This window comes from Globicephala melas, chromosome 12, assembly GCF_963455315.2.
Source record: "Globicephala melas chromosome 12, mGloMel1.2, whole genome shotgun sequence".
Lineage (NCBI taxonomy): Eukaryota > Metazoa > Chordata > Mammalia > Artiodactyla > Delphinidae > Globicephala > Globicephala melas.
In genome coordinates, this window is record NC_083325.1 from 41,327,999 (window position 1) to 41,345,195 (window position 17,197).

Sequence of the window (17,197 nt, forward strand, 5' to 3'; positions counted from 1 at the left end):
CCTATCTATCAAGGCACTGTAGTATTAATATAAAGTATGAAAAAAAGATCACTGGAATAGAGAATTTAGAAGTATACCCATATAACTGTGTATGCATACAGCTGTTCCCAGTGAAGGTGCAAAGATAATTCAGTGGAAGAAAGACAGTCTTTTCAATAAATGGGACAAATAATTTGCTATATATATACATATATACAAAACAGATGAACTTCAATCCATATGTAAAAATTAACTCAAAATGAATCATAAACTTAATGTAAAACCTAAAACAATGAAACTTCTGGAAAAAACAAGGAAAAGCTTTGTGACTTTGGGATAGGCAAAGATTTCTTAACACAATACAGAAAACAAGATCCTTATAAAAACGGGTTGAGAAATTGGACTTAATCAAAATTAAAACTTGTTGCTCTTGAAAAATACTGTTAAAAGAGTGAAAAGACAAGGTATAGACTAGGAGAAGATATTTGCAAATTATGTATCTGATAATGGACTTGTGCTTAGAATATATATAAAGAGCTCTGAAAGCTCAATAAGACAACACCACAAAATAGGCAGAATATTTTATATAGATATATATTTTGGGTATTTCAAATATATCCCTTTTATTACTATTAAAGCTTTATATAAATTAATTTCATGAGGAAAGTTTTTTCAAAATAGGTTTATTTAACTCTTGGAGAATTGACCATATGTTACTCCCCTGTTTGGCAAATGGCTTAGGAATCAGATAATTCTTGCTCCTTACTTCACTTCCTTCGCATCCACTTTTTACTCAGCCATATTGCTTCAGTTTGTTTCATGATTGTGTATCTTGACAAAACACCTCACCTAAGCTCTACCACTTCTCTCTTTCTTTGCCCCACAGCTCTTCTAATGCTAGGACCAGTGATGTTTATGGGAGCCATTAGGGATACATATGTATGCAGATCTGGAAATGTGAGAGAATTCATAACCCTCCTAGGGCAACTCGACCAGTCAGGAATAGAAGACAGTGAATAAATGCTCCTGAATTCTGTTTCTTGGGTGGCAATTCTGAGGAGCTTTCTCTAGAACTTCTCACGGAGCTGCCATTGACCACAGTAACCATCTTGAAAGTACACCCTTATTTTAGCTTTCTCTCCTCGCTTATACTGTTTCCAGTCCCTACTCCCTCTCAGTCCCTGAGATTACTTCCAATAACCTATCTGTACACAAGCCCTGGCCTCAGGCTTTGCTTTTTGGGGGAGATCCCAAGCTCAAATTATCATTGCATATATCACTTAACGTTATAGCTACAAATAAAGATGACGTAGGACAAGGGTCCAAATATACCAGTTATACTTACGGCACAGAAATTTACCTTCTTTAAAAAAATCCTGATGGTTGCCTTTTGCTTGTTTGATTTGTTTTTCAAGACTGAACAAAACTTTTGCAGCTATACGTGACCTTCTAAGCAATATAACTTGACGGGCCTTTTTAAAACTCTATTTATAATTCAAAGAGTGTACTAGTCTTCTCTCAAATGATGTCCTTACCCCTACAGAACTTTCTTTACAGTTGCTATCAGCTTCCTTTGGCTTGTCACCACCATTTGAAAAATTTCATGCAACTTCTATATAATGGCCACAGCCACTAACTTCTGAGCTTGTACTTGTTACCCAGTTTCTTTGTCGAATATAAAAAAAATTATTAACATTTCAGTAATCGGGACTAGCATGTTTCGAAAAGAGTTTAGACTTAAGCATATAAGCAATTCGTCAGTGGATGGTGACAGTGGAAACCAGAGCACCGATTTCTTTCACGAACTATATATCCTCTAGCCATGGAGTTAATAAGAACATTTTCATCTCCTTCTCTGTTTATTGGCTGTGTGTCATGAGAAAATGTGATACCCTTCAAGATTTCTGTAGAATACTGATATAACCTAGTTTTCTGATGGTTTATTTATTTATTAAACATAAACAAGAATAACCAGCTTGACCTTCCTCTGGTCAAATATTGGGGTACTTGATTCATCACACTTGCCAGCAATAAAAATTGGCAAGCATTTCCAAAATAGACTGTGTTTCAGTAATATAAAACTAGTCGGGAGATAGAATATGCCTTGTAATATTTTTGGAAAGGTCATGATTTGGTGACATTTGACCAGATGAACTTTCTAATGGTTCAATGATCTAAAGGTTTAAATGCCAAATCTATCATACCAAACAGACTGTTCAGCATTGGGATTATTCAGAAATTTTCAGTGCATCAACACAGGGATCTCACATACAGATCTTCTCACCGAGAAGCCTATATACAGAACAGTCCAGGTATCCTGATTTCAGTGCAGAGAATTTCATTAAATGCCTTAGGTGAACCTAATATTAAATTGATCTCTTATTAATATCTTTATGCCTGCTCTTTTCAAATCATGTCGAGATGTCTGGTTTTTTTCCCCTCAAGATTAATACATTCTTTTTAATCTTCTGACCTTTGCTTTTCACACGGGAAGATTGGACTCCATATCAGGAATATCTTCCCTGTTAAACCTAGCTCTTGTGCTCCCAGTGCATGGAATGTTACAGATACAGTTTTCCAATGTCTGGTGGTTAGTCTGTGCCTTTTTTTTTAGTGATTGCCTTACCCCACATAAAAATAGACGGAAAGATACATAGATAAAATAATGAATGTTGTGGTTGTTATGCCTTCAACATGGTATGCTGCAAATCTTTGGAGTAGGTAGAGTGGAATATAGAATATACTCTTTTCTCCTTGTTTTATGTTTTCTAACTTTCTCAGTGTTTCTCCTTTTTAAAAAAATTTTTTTGGCGCTTTAAGGACAAGAGGTGGTTTAGCATCACATCCTCTCCCTTCTGACAGCAAGGCTTAGGTGAGAGGCTCCTACATTGTTATCTTGGTTACTGGGATACTTTTCTTCTCTGTAGGATAGTTTATTGCTTTTGGGACACTAAGCCTTTTCTGTGTTTGTTTTTTGTTTAATTTATTTTATTTAATTATTTTTAGCTGCATTGGGTCTTTGTTGCTGCGTGCGGGCTTTCTCTAGTTGCGGCAAGTGGGAGCTACTCTCTGTTGCGGTGCGCGGGCTTCTCATTGCGGTGGCTTCTCTTGTTGCAGAGCATGGGCTCTAGGCGTGTGGGCTTCAGTAGTTGTGGCTCGTGGGCTCTAGAGCACAGGCTCAGTCGTTGTGGCGCATGGGCTTAGTTGCTCCGCGGCATGTGGGATCTTCCCGGACCAGGGCTTGAACCCGTATCTCCTGCGTTGGCAGGTGGATTCTTAACCACTGCGCCACCAGGGAAACCCCTGCTTTTGAGGTTTTAAAATTTTTATTTTTTTGGTTTTGCTGATAATTTCTTTTGTCTTCCTTCTACAGTTTTTTTTTTCCTCTGTTTATTTCTTTAAATTATGTATATGTGCTAAAAAGGTTGACATTTTCCTTTGGTTAATGAATTAACCAGTTTCAGTGTTCTGGGTGTAATTTTTGGATCTTCATCATATTTGAGCTGTGTAGTTGCTTTTCTATACCTGCTAGAAATTTGTGGTTTCAAACCTATTCCCAAACTCAGAAGTTTTAAAAGACTGAAATCTTGTCCCTATATTTTAGAAAAAAACAGTAGTTGTATAATGCATGTTTGACTTCTCCCCTTAAATACATGGGGATATGAAGTGTAATCCAAATATTTTGATTCTGGTATAAAAGTTCTTTTGATTAAAGAGGAAATGATTGTTGTACAGTGAATCATATAAGTTATGTATAATTTATATATAATTTGAATGAGAAAATATGTTTATAAACATGATTTGGAAATAAATGGGAGTATGTTATAGTAATTGGCATCTTGAAAGGAAGTATACCTACTTTTAATTGGACAGAATCACCTACTTCATGGATTTTCAAAGTTATATTTAGAGTTCTTGACTTTTAGAGCTGGAAGTCACCTTAGAAGTTATCTACCACACACTCACATTTATAGATGTAATATTAAGTCTTTAAGAGGCTGGGTATGTCTTGATATCAGATACTTTGTTACCCGTCAAGATTAGAATGGTGACCTCTCTGTGTACTGGGTTCTTTTATCTTTGTATTGGAGTTCCTAACATAGTCCTGACACATGGTTGAAATATTAGTTTCATTGAATTGAGTTTAGTATGTTTTTCACTGTATACATTCATGAAATGAAAGGATAGCTGACAGACCATTTATTTCTATTTCTACATGTGCTCCTTTATGATTATACAAATAATATATGTTATTGTAGGAAGTATGGAAAAGTACAAAGAAGGAAATAAAAATTTTTATATAAAGTGGGTTTTTAAAACCACACTACCCAGGGACTAGTGAAGCCTTGGAACAAAATCATTGGTGCTGAATTAGAACAAAACCACTCTTGATTATTCTGGAATGGATTAAGGGCATGTACCATGGTCCCATAGGACCTATAGAATGCTCACCTCTTCAGTGATGTTCTGTAATAAAGCAGTGACTAGTAATGGGAGTGCTGTAAGAAAGAAGCCACACCATGGAATTGAGCTACCTCAGTTATTAAAGGAAAAGTTACTCTGGGAAAGCAGACGCCCATCCCGTATACCTCATTATTCTCACCATCCTCTAACTCTGAGGCTTTGCTCATCTCTTCTCTTTCTGTTACCTGAAATTTTGCAATTAGAAATAATGTCTAAACTTATGAAGTTGAGTATTTTTTATGTGATTATGTGAATTTTTTCTCTAGGAAACTGTCTTTAATCCCCTATTTTTAAAAATACATATGTATTTTTAAAATTGATTTCAGTAACTTTTTATATTAAGGGTGTTAATCCTTTGTCTAATATGGTACAAATATTTTTTGATTTGATAGAATTTCTCTAGGTCAGGGACCATATGTCTTTTAATTATAGTGGCTATCAATTTTAAGCATATACTGTATCCTGAGCACTTAGCATTTTATATACATCATCTCACTTAAATCTTGTAAGGATTAACAGTATTTCCATATTGCAGAAGCTAAGTGAGATTAAGTAATTTGCTGAGAAAGATGCAACTAGTTTTAAGTAGTGGAACTAGGAATGAGACTAAATATTTGACTACAAGTCTATGAACTTAACTAACATACTCTATTGTATCTTATATCAATCAGTATTTACTGTAGAGCATAACACCTACACATTGTACACATTTGCTGTATTGAATTGTATTAAGACATAATTCATTTTGTAGTATTACTTAGTTTTGTATAACTTGGTATGCTATAAATGAGGACATGCATTCGTTGATTCTTGACCCAGATAGTTTGTTGTATATGGCTACAAATTGACTATTTTAAGTTAAAGTTAAAACTTTTCTCCATAAGTCTAATTTTATAAACTGTGTTCCATTTTTACAAATTCATTGTATGCTTCCCTAAATCCCAAAGTTGGTTGCAAAAATAAATAAAATATTAAACATCAACAGTGAAAAAAGAGTGAAATTAAAGTTATCACGTAAATGTTCATAAGGATGCCTTTCTTTTCCCTCATGAGCTTGAATCTTTTAGAAATATGTCTGGTAACATTTAGACTATAACAGGGATGGCTGTTGTTCATTGTTCCACCTGTAGTTCTCAACTTTGCACATTAGAATCACTTGGGGAACTTTTGAAATTCCTAGTGCTAAGGCTGCATTGTAACAAGATCAATTAAAAAGGAATGGCTGAGAATGGAATGTAGATATTAGTGTTTAAGTTCTCTAAGTGATTGCAGTGTGATTTTTTTTGTAGAGAAAGTTACAGGTAGTGATACCATTTGTGTGGTTTGTTATCTATGTCCATAGTTGAGTGAAATGCTATATTTTACGTAGAGAATATAAAATGCATTTTTTAACCCAACCTTATGATACTCTGATTAAGAACACCTATTACAGACATTTCAAAGATTATAACTGCCACATAGAGTGAGCCGATTTTCTCAGAAGGCATATTTATGTTTTGTTTTAGAGATGGTTTTAAATATATAGATTTAAAGATTTATGTAAAGAGATCAGTTGTTAAATATTTGAAAAAAATTAGTCTATAACCTAATCCAGAAAAAATAGTTTTAATTAACTTTCTTAGTTATAATAAATAACTCATATAAGTTATATAATTCCTCCCAATATTTTATTATAAAATTTCAAACATACAGAAACATCGAAAAGGTTTATGGTGAATATTCATATATACACCACCCAGATTCTATAGTTAACATTTACTGTACTTGCTTTAACACTTACATTTCCATTTGTACCTCTTTCCGTCCATAAATCCATCTGATTTTTGAGGCCTTTCAAAGTAATTTGCATGTATCAGATCTTTCCCCCAAATACTTACTTCAGTATGCATACCTTTAACTAGAGTTCAGTTCTTTGTAAAATTTGGGAATAATAAAATGCATAAATCCTAAGTGTATCATAAGTTTCAGTAAATGAATATACTGGTGCAGTCCATACTCAAGATGCAGAACATTACCATCATTCAGTCTCCTCTCTCTTCCCAGTAAATATCCGTTGTTTTTTCCCCAACCATACCTTAGCTATGCCTGTTCCAGACTTCATATCAACAGAAGCATATAGTATGTACTCTTTATGTACGTAGGCTTCTTTCACTCAACATAGTTTTGAAATTTCCATGTTGTGACATGTATTAGTAGTTTTTTCTTTTTATTCCTGAGTAGTATTCCATTGCATTAATATACTAGAGTTTATCATTTCTCCTATTGATGGACATCTGGACTTATACCAATTTTTGACATTTATGAATAAACTATGAACATCCTTACATAAGTCTTTTTATGGACAGCTAAGTTACAAGTAAGGATATATTTAGTTTTTAAAGAAATCGCCAAATCTTTTCAAAAATGGTTGTGCCATTTTATACACTCACCCACAGAATGTGAGAGTTCATGTTGATTTACATCCTTACCAACATTTTGTATTTTAATGTTAACTCTTAATATTAACTTTCTCACCTTTTATCAGAGTTTTTCTTTATCTGATTCATATGTTATTTTACATTGCATATTGTCTCGCCCCCACCCTCTAAAGAAAGAAAGAAAACTTAAGGCAGTTGCACAGTAGTTTTGGTGTGATGTGAGACTGCTCATATTAAAAAATGAGGACTTGGCAATTTTTATTTTTGAAAAAAAAATTTTTAGAGAACTTTTCTCCTTGCAAAATACTTACTGAACTTTGATATCAAATTTGGTCATATTACAGGGTACTTCCTTGGCATTTATGGTGATGTATATAGAATATTTAATTGCACTGTTAACATTTAAACTTTTTTTCCCCCATTTTCAGTAGGGTAATCAATTGAAAATTAAGAGTTTGTGAATGATTTAACAGACAAAATAAGCAGTTGTAGAAAAGTTTTTTTTCAGAGGCTTATTGATAGAATAGTTTTAATGTCCACTTCATTAAAATTGCTAAGAGAAATGTTTCTGTGTCTCACTTTTCACTTTTTCAGACTTTCTTTATTTGGAACATAAAAATACTGTGTAAAATTTGATTATGACTTTTAAAAAAAATTTTTTTTGAAGCATAGCTAATTTAAAATTAATTTCTGTTAATTTCTGCAGTACAGCAGATATATACATTCTTTTTCATATTCTTTTCCATTATGGTTTAGCACAGGATATTGAATATAGTTCCCTGTGCTATATATAGTAGGACCTTGTTGTTTATCCATTCTATGCATAATAGTTTGCATCTGCTAATCCCAAACTCCCAATCCATCCCTCTCCCACCCCGCTTCCCCCTTGGCAACCACAAGTCTATTCTCTATGTCTGTGAGCCTGTTTCATAGATAAGTTCATTTGTGTCATATTTTAGGTCCCACATATAAGTGATATTATTTGGTATTTGTCTTTCTTTTTCTGACATTCCTCAGTATGATAATCTGTAGGTCCATCCATGTTGCTGCAAATGGCATTATTTCATTCTTTTTTATGGCTGAGTAGTATTCCATTGTATATTTATACCACATCTTTATCCATTCATCTGTCAATGGACATTAACGTGGTGTCCGTGTCTTGACTACTGTAAAACGTGCTGTAATGAACATTGGGGTGCACGTATCTTTTCGAATTATAGTTTTCTCCAGATATATAATCCCAGGAGTGGGATTGCAGGATCATATGGCAAATCTATTTTTAGTTTTATGAGGAACCTCCATACTGTTTTCCATAGTGGCTGCACCAATTTACATTCCCACCAACAGTGTGGGAGGGTCCCCTTTTCTTCACACCCCCTCTGGCATTTATTGTTTGTCAATTTTTTAATCATGGCCATTCTGACTGGTGTGAGGTGATACCTCATTGTAGTTTTGACTTGCATTTCCCTAATAATTAGCGATGTTGAGCATCTTTTCATGTTGCCCATCTGTATGTCTTCTTTGGAAAAATATCTATTTAGGTCTTCTGCCCATATTTTGATTGCATTGTTGATTTTTTGATATTGGGTTATATGAGCTGTTTGTATATTTTGGAAATTAAGTCCTTGTTGGTCAAATCATTGCAAATATTTTCCCTGACTCTGTAGGTTGTCTTTTTGTTTTTTTTTATGGTTTCCTTTGCTGTACAAAAGCTTGTAAGTTTGATTAGGTCCCATTTGTTTATTTTTGCTTTTATTATTTCTGTTGCCTTGGGAGACTGATGATGACTTTTAGGATTTGAAATTCACTTCTTCTGTAATTATCAACTGACTTCTAGTTTCAGGGTGGTTGTTTTATGGGTTTTTTGTTTGTTTTTATTTTGCTGTCATTTTTTTTAAAAAAAACATACCTTTTCTGTTTAAAATACAGAGTTAGCATTTTAAGCAGAGATGTGTTTAGGATTTTATTTACATTCAAGCATACAAGAAATGGACAGTGTGTTTGGGGGAACTTACTTTCAAATGAAAGATACCATGTGACAGCATTTTATGACTTTTTGGTTAACTTTTCCTTGGATTTTCAATGAAATAGGTAATTATAGATTTTAAAATATAGATATAGATGGAGAGAGAGAAAGGAGAGGGACACTACTATACTGATTTTTAAAAAGAGTTGTCTCTTCAGCAAACAGTGTTGGGAAAATTGGATATCCATATGCAAAAAAGTGAAATTAGACGCCTGCCTCATACTGTATACAAAAATCAACTCAAAACTAATTAAAAACTTGAACATGAGACCTGAAACTGTAAAACTACTAGGTGAAAACATAGGGGAAAAGCTTCTTGATACTGGTTTTGGCAGTGATCTCTTAAATATGACACTGAAATTACAGGCAACAAAGCAAAAACAGACACGTGGAACTGCATCATACCTTTAAAAGGCTTCTGCACAGTAAAGGAAACAATCAACAAAATGAAAAAAGCAGCCTATGAAATGAGAGAAAATATTTGCAAACTATCTGATGAAGGGTTAATATCCAAAATATACAAGGAACTCCTGCAACTCAACAGCAAAAAAAACACCTGATTAAAAAAATGAGCAAAGAACTTGAACATACGTTTCTCCAAAGAAGACATACCAATGGCCAACCAGTATATAAAAAGATGCTGAACATCATTAATTATCAGGGAAATAAAAATCAAAACTAAAACATGGTATCATGTCATAGTTTTGATCTGTTAGGATGGCTATTATCAAAAACAAAACAAACCAACAAACACTCCCACAAAGTAGCCAGTATTGGCAAGGATGTGGAAGAACTGGAACCCTTGTACACTGTTGGTGAGAGAGTAAAATGGTGCAGCAACTATGGAAAACAGTATGGAACGTCCTCAAAAAAGTAAAAAATATAACAACCATACGATCCAGCAATCCCACTTCTGGGTATATTCCAAAAGAACTGAAATCAGAGTCTTGAAGAGATACCTGCACTCCCATGTTCATTGTAGTGTTACTCATAATAGCAAAGATATGAAAAAATCCAACTGTCCATCTGTTTATCTGTCATAAACAGATGAATGGGCAAAGAAAATGTGGTATATACAAGACAGCTTTAAAAAAGAAAATCCTGCCATTTGCAACAATATGGATGAACCTGGAGGATATTCTGCTAAGTGAAATAAACTAGTCTCAAAAGGACAAATACTGCCATGATTCTACTTATATGAAATATCTAAGTCAAACTCATAGATACAGAGAATACAGTAGTGGTTGCCGGTGGGTGAAATGAGGAGTTGGTATTCAGTGGGTACAGAGTGCTAGATGAATAAGTTCTAGAGATCTGTTGTACAATACAGTTAACAATGCCGTAGTGTGCACCTAACAATTTGTTGAGAGGGCGGATCTCATGTTAAGTGTTTTTAGGGATCTCATGTTAGAGATCTCTTGTTAAGTGTTGGCTATATCTATTACCTTGATTATGGTGATGGTATTATGGGTATATGCATATGCCCAAACTCAACTTGCACATTAAATATGTGCAGTTCTTTGTATAACAATTATACCTCAATAAAGCTGTTAAAAATGCCAACATACTGTCCACCAGTTGGTTTATAATGTTTGCATCCAGTGATTAATGACTTTTATTGTAAGCAAAGAAATTACTGTATTAGACTTACATAGTACAAAAGTCAATTTAGTTAAAATAGGGGGCTATGTCTAAAGGAAGAAAATTCAGTTAGAAGGTTGTTTTAGTAATCTACTTAAATCTATGCTTAGATTCCTGGCTTGGGCAATAGGGCAAGTAGTAGTCCCTTTCACTAATTAAAAAAACAGCGGGAAGGGAATTTTTCTTTGGGAAGATGATGAGATCCGTTTGGAACCATCCAGTTATGGTGTGCATCTTAGACAGCCATATAGATGTTATCTACATAGAAATGGCTGAGTAGGTTTGGAGTTCTCCATCTGGCTTAAAAAAATTTGGGAATGATCATAGGGAATGTGGTTACTGAAGCTTGGAGTAGTAAATACACCCACAGAAAGTATTTCAGTTTACTTTATGTAAACATATCTGTGTATACATATGAAACAATATTAATTGTAAGCCATGATAAAGAACTGTGGTTTTAATCACTAACGATAACATAAAACATAATTTGCAAGGTACTTGTAAATAATGGTGACCAAATAGAATGGTGGTCATCAGTGATTATTTTCTTATGTCAAATAGTTCAATTTACTTAAATATTTATTGAACAGCTCTTGGGACTTGTGTTGCTTTTATTATGTGGTAGTATCACAAAGACAAAACATCACTTGGAGAAGAACTGCACTTAAAACAGTTTATTGTAAACCAGGAAATTATAGTATCAGGTTTGCAGAATACAAAAATCAGCTTTAATCACAATGTAAATAATGGGCTTTAGGGGAATATGACTACAGGGGAAAAAAATCCCGTTAGAATGTTGGTTTGAATGGTTTTAAGAGAGGGACTGATCTGTTCAGGTTTATATTTTAAATAGGGTACTCTGCCAGAAGGTTAAGTCAAGGATGGCAAGTCTGAATATGGAAATAAGAATAGGGGATTATTTTAATAATATATAATAATACTAGGATTAATAGAGTTATCAAGAAATATGTTAAATATGGACTTAAGTCTTATGTTAACTTACAGAATTTATTAGGTATCAGAGGAAATCTACAAGGACCAAAGCTGCTTTCTTATTTGGGTATGTAAAGAATGGTGGTGCATTCAGTGAAAGAGGAAATAAAGTGCAGCTCACAGTTAAACAAAAAAGAAACACTTGGGTATTTAGTTTTCTGATTTCTGGATTCTGGCATCTAAACTTGTGGATAAGTATGGTATACTAGAAGAGAATATTCTACCCTCAATATACTAGTAATAAAAGGTTATTTTTACTCATTAAGCTCTAGTTCCTACTCTTAACTTTTAAAGAGTTGAAACTGCTTTGGTGAATCTGTGCTATGAATCCATCTACATGTACACCCTGACTCAAGTGATGAGATGAAATGGGTTTTCCTTAAGTACATAAGTACAAAATACATGTTTAAGGACGTGAGTTCTTTCTTTTCATCTTACTCAGGGTGTATCATATTCTTGAATTGTTGCCTTGTATCAGTTATTTTGGATGAATACATTTGATACGAGCCAGCAGTTTTTCAGTGACTTTTTTATATGTTTTGCTTATTTGAAACAGTAAATAAAATCCTTAATTCTTGGGCTTCCCTGGTGGCGCAGTGGTTGAGAGTCCACCTGCCGATGCAGGGGACACGGCTTCGTGCCCCCGTCCGGGAAGATCCCACATGTCGCGGGGCGGCTGGGCCCGTGAGCCACGGCCGCTGAGCCTGCGCGTCTGGAGCCTGTGCTCCGCAACGGGAGAGGCCACAACAGTGAGAGGCCCGTGTATTGCAAAAAAATAAAAAATAAATCCTTAATTCTTTTTAAAACTGTTTTAGTTTTGATGGCTTTTTATATAAAATATTTAGTAAATAGTTGTATCTTTTAACCATACCACATTATTTTATAAGAAACTCTTGACTTTATGAATTGATTTTTAAAATCAATGATGGCTTTAGTTCTTGTCATTTAGTGAAAATGTATTTAATTCCCATAAAGGATTAATGCCTGAAATACTGAATTCAGAGATTGGCTAAAAATTTAACATCAAAAGAAATCCTGTTTGTAATTTCTGTTGAATTCTTTAAAAGTGCGTAAAACCTTTTCATACTCTTTGTCTAATTAAGTCTGCAAAGTTATTTACAGTGTATAAAAGTAATTTAATCAAATTACAAATAGCACTGTATTTAACTTGATAACTGAGCGAAAATAAAAATATTTTCATACTAAAATTGTAGACACTATGCTAAATGTATATTGTATACGTTAATAATAGTAATTATTAATACAAGGTATACCTTTCCATACATATAGTACAAAATGCATCATAATAAATATGGTTTGTAAAAAGCAGTTCTTTCTTGATAAGTGCACAGTCCAGTGACAATCAAAAAAGAACTCTGTTAATACTAGTAGTGGTGAAGAGATGTGAAGCAGGGAGAGTTGACTGTTGTTTACTAGAGTCTAGTTTTAGCTGAAATGAAACAGAGCTTAAAACTTGTAAACTGAGTTGTATCCTAAGTGAAAGATAATCCACTATTGATAGTGTCATACAGCTTATTCAGCTTTCGTCTTTTCACAGAGCTCCTTAATAAGCATTCATAGTCAGTTTTTGGCAGCACTGGAATCACTGAAGGCATTCTGGGATGTTATGGATGAAATTGATGAGAAGACTTGGGTACTTGAGCCGGAAAAACCTACAAGGAGTGCTACAGCACGCAGAATTGCATTAGGTAGAGTAAAAAAGGATTAAGGAGGTTTTTTTAAAGGTGTTTGATTGTATTTTGTATTACTTAGGAAAATGAATCTAAGATGACATTGGACTCTTAGATGACTTGTTTTGTATGAAGTCAACTATTAAAACTTTGGGAGATGAACTATGATTTCTTTTATTACTATGTATTTAAATGTAAATATTTCAAGTAGAAAGGGCAAGTACTGAGGTGTTTCATTACAAAAGGTGATGATCTAATCCATGGAAGTAGCATTCAGAGATAGTATTTAATTAGCTTTCAATTAGCACAGAAATTGTGGAGTAGATTTTTCAGAACTTCCATTACTTAGGAAAAAAACTGTGTTAGAAATAATGAAGTCTTCATTCGTGAAACTAGACAAGTACGAACAAGTTTGGAAGTATTTTCTGACAGAAATATAGAGGAGGGTAAAAGAACCTGAAGTGGGCCATGCATCCCATTGAAGAGTAGAAAGAAAGCTTTACAAAATAATAATATTACCATATTCTCTTTACTATGAGATGATTGTTTTATGTATTCTCATTATGAACAAGCAATACATGAAGTCAATTTTAAAGCTCCACCTCTCAAGATTTTAGATGTTTTAAACTATATTTGAGTTCACAGTAAATACTATATAGTTATGAAGGATATTTTGATATTTTGATGTGAATCATATCCGAATTAGTTTCTACCCAGGCATAATAGATTACCTGGGGGGAAAAGTGACATGTTACTATGAGAAGAGGAAAGTATAATTGCGCAGCAATTTTACAGACAGTACTGTTACTTACCAAGTTTGAAAAAGTCTTAACAGTATTTAATTTGGAATAATTAACCAAGTTATGGTATATTTGTGAACAAGTAGATACTAAAATGTTTTCTTCAAAGAAGTGCAGTAATTTATTATCTTAATGGCCCCATTAAAATAATTATTTCTCTTAGGTTATGATTAAATATACTTCTTATTTCTCATTGTTCAGCATAAACAACTTGGTATTTATTCACTCTCCCTATATTTACCTTTTAGCTCCTTTTTTTTCCTTCAGGCATTGATTTGCCCTTTTAGGACCAGGTTTTCAGCAAATTAATCAAAAGACTAGCTGATACGACCATTGTTGTTGAGTGAAAGTACTTTCTGGAGCCAGTAGGTGACATAAAGGCTAACATGGAATATGTGTTCATGTAAAAAAATGCATTAACCAATGAAATTATAAATTAACTTTTTGTAATTTTTTCTTATTGAATTACCTGGACTTAATTTTTTTATTTTACTTGATTACCTCTTTTTGCTAGATCTGTAATAATTGTATTTATATTGTTGCCAACCTGAGCCAGAGGATTATTCTATAGTGTATAGAATTTATCAAGACATTTTTACCATAAAAATGAAATCCAAATTAAGCTTAAACAACCACACTGTGTACCTTCAAAAAAAGCAATAAAATTTCTGAAATTTGTACATACTCTAGTACAGTTAAAATTTATAAAAGAATTTAGTGCCAAGTAGAAATAGCTTTTCCTTAGATTCTGTAAACTGTTAGTTGTTTTTGTTATTAAATGAACAGTTTCCAAAAATTTAATATGAATTGACCCCTTTGTTAACTTATCCAGGAAAGCTTCACAGGGAGATAAAGATTTCAGAAAATGTTTTTATAAAACTCAAATCTTAAACATTTATTTTTACCATTTATTGTATTTTTAGTCTTTTATGTTTGTTCTATTACTTTTCAAGACTATTACGATATCATTTAGATTATTTCTTAAACTTGTGACTTGTAATTTTTATATATTAACGATTTTTCACTCCATAGAAAATTTTTATTCAAACTTTAATGCAATTCTGACCAGAAATCGTATCTAAATTAATTATATTAACTTATGGATTGGCTCTGTTTTTTGAAACTTGGGATCCCCAAATCTTTAGTCATGATCAAAATTTTCAAATTACTTCTTTTTGTTAAATTATAAATTAGTAGTATATTTACCTTTATAAAAAACTATATATATAATACAATTAGTTAATCTTTCCTTGGGTATACAATGAAATAAGTACCCAGACAAATACTCCTTTATTTTTTGTTTCATTATCTGTTCTACTTCTAAAAGCTTTAATATTCTTTTATTCTAGGGAATAATGCTTCGATAAATATAGAAGTAGACCCCAGGCATCCTACTATGCTTCCTGAGTGCTGTTTTCTTGGAGCTGACCATGGTATGAGATCTCAGGTTTAAATGTTTTTAACAGAATTATAAAATATTTGTCTACCACTGTAGACAAATAATTAATTGTAATTACATATTATAATTAAAAATTAATTGTAATTAAATATTCTAACATTAATATATTAATGGTAAACATCTTAAATGAAAATGTCTCATTGTGAACTGTGCACTTCTGTGTTTTAATATATAATATATATGATTTAGATTTTCTAATCACGTACTTAGGAAACAAATCCTGTAATTAACAAATATTATGTGTATTTCAAAGTTGCTAATAGATTAGATCTTAAAAGTTTTCATCAAGAGTAAAAATCTTTGTAACTGCATGACAGATGTTAACTAAACTTGTAATCGTTTTGCAATATATACATATACCAAATCAGTATGTTGTACACCTAAATCTGTAATACAGTGTTATCAATTATAGCTCAATAAAAAGAGACAAATTCTGTGCCAAATGTGACTTTACAAAATGACCGCAGCAAACCCTAAATTATTAAACTTTTTTTTTTTTTTTTAAATATTTGAAGTGGTAAAACCCCTGGGAATTAGGCTGAGCAGAAACATACATTTGTGGTAGGTATCTTTGCAATATAATTGTTACTTTTCTATGATTTTACAAATTTAATAACAGGTTTTTTTCATGTTTTCAGGGATCCAGAAAATAGTCTGTTACAAAATTTGAAAGATGTTTTAGAAATTGATTTTCCAGCTCGTGCTATCCTGGAAAAATCTGTAAGTCTTATCAGTGCTCTGATATTCCAAATAGTGTTGCATAATGAAAGTCAAATGTTCTTTTAGGCACCAGAGAAAAGTGAGGCTGAAAGGGAAGGAATTGGAAGAATATTATAATGGACTTCTGAACTGCAAGCGGCAGTTGCATCAAAGAACTTGTTAACCTTTGATTGGTGGTTATAAGTGTACTTTTTTCATGGTCATTGTAGCAGTAAAGTGATTAATGACATCTTTATTATTAAAAATAGGGGAAAGGTCCAGTGTAGCTAATGAGATGTTTGGATTTCCTATACTATCTGCTTACGGATGACTGAAATAAAGTTCTAATTAGCTTGAAACAAGTGTTTGTGAAGGTTGGCAGCATAGTTTTTCAAAATTGAATAGACACTACTACACTGCAAAAATAAACTAAGAATTGATTTTTGACAAAGCTGCTAAGAATGTAGACTACTAAAGTGGTGGGGATGTTTTTGTCTTTTTCCTTTAGTTGCAGAATTTTGAAGTTTAGTATAATCACCAGCTAATGTCAGTTCCTGTCTTTGCATACTGCAGTGGCATTATACTGATGTACATAGTGGGAATATTACTTAAGCCCAAAACATCTTGTGAGCCAAAAATAGAATCTGCTTTTTGGTATATGTATATTATTTATTGGATGAAAAAGGCAGCCCTCTCTTACAGATAGCTTTTCTAAGGTGTTAAATAGTGATGTGACTGTATTTTCTGTAACAGCAATATAGTTACCTTTATAAAAATTTTATAAAAATTTAATAGTATCTAATACCATATTATTCACTTTTTAATTTCACCTTGTGTATTCTTATAAATACTTCTTTTTGCCCACCACCCCATCCCCCAATATTTCTTTTCTCGAAGGATTTTTCTATGGATTGTGGAATTTGTTATGCCTACCAACTTGACGGTGCCATTCCTGATCAAGTGTGTGATAATTCACAGTGTGGACAGCCTTTCCATCAAATATGTTTATATGAGGTAAAAATAAAAAT

General features: G+C 32.9%; 1 protein-coding gene across 2 annotated transcripts in view; it reads left to right on the forward strand.

Moving 5' to 3' along the window:
* Positions 1-17,197, forward strand: part of FANCL (FA complementation group L) — a 78,529-nt gene that overhangs the window by 59,116 nt on the left and 2,216 nt on the right. For both annotated transcript variants that reach the window (XM_030877295.2, XM_060309554.1), the window contains 5 exons: positions 13,079-13,229; positions 15,361-15,444; positions 15,986-16,031; positions 16,109-16,190; positions 17,067-17,183. In XM_030877295.2, coding sequence (XP_030733155.2) covers positions 13,079-13,229; positions 15,361-15,444; positions 15,986-16,031; positions 16,109-16,190; positions 17,067-17,183 — 480 coding nt within the window. The remainder of the gene's footprint in view (positions 1-13,078; positions 13,230-15,360; positions 15,445-15,985; positions 16,032-16,108; positions 16,191-17,066; positions 17,184-17,197) is intronic.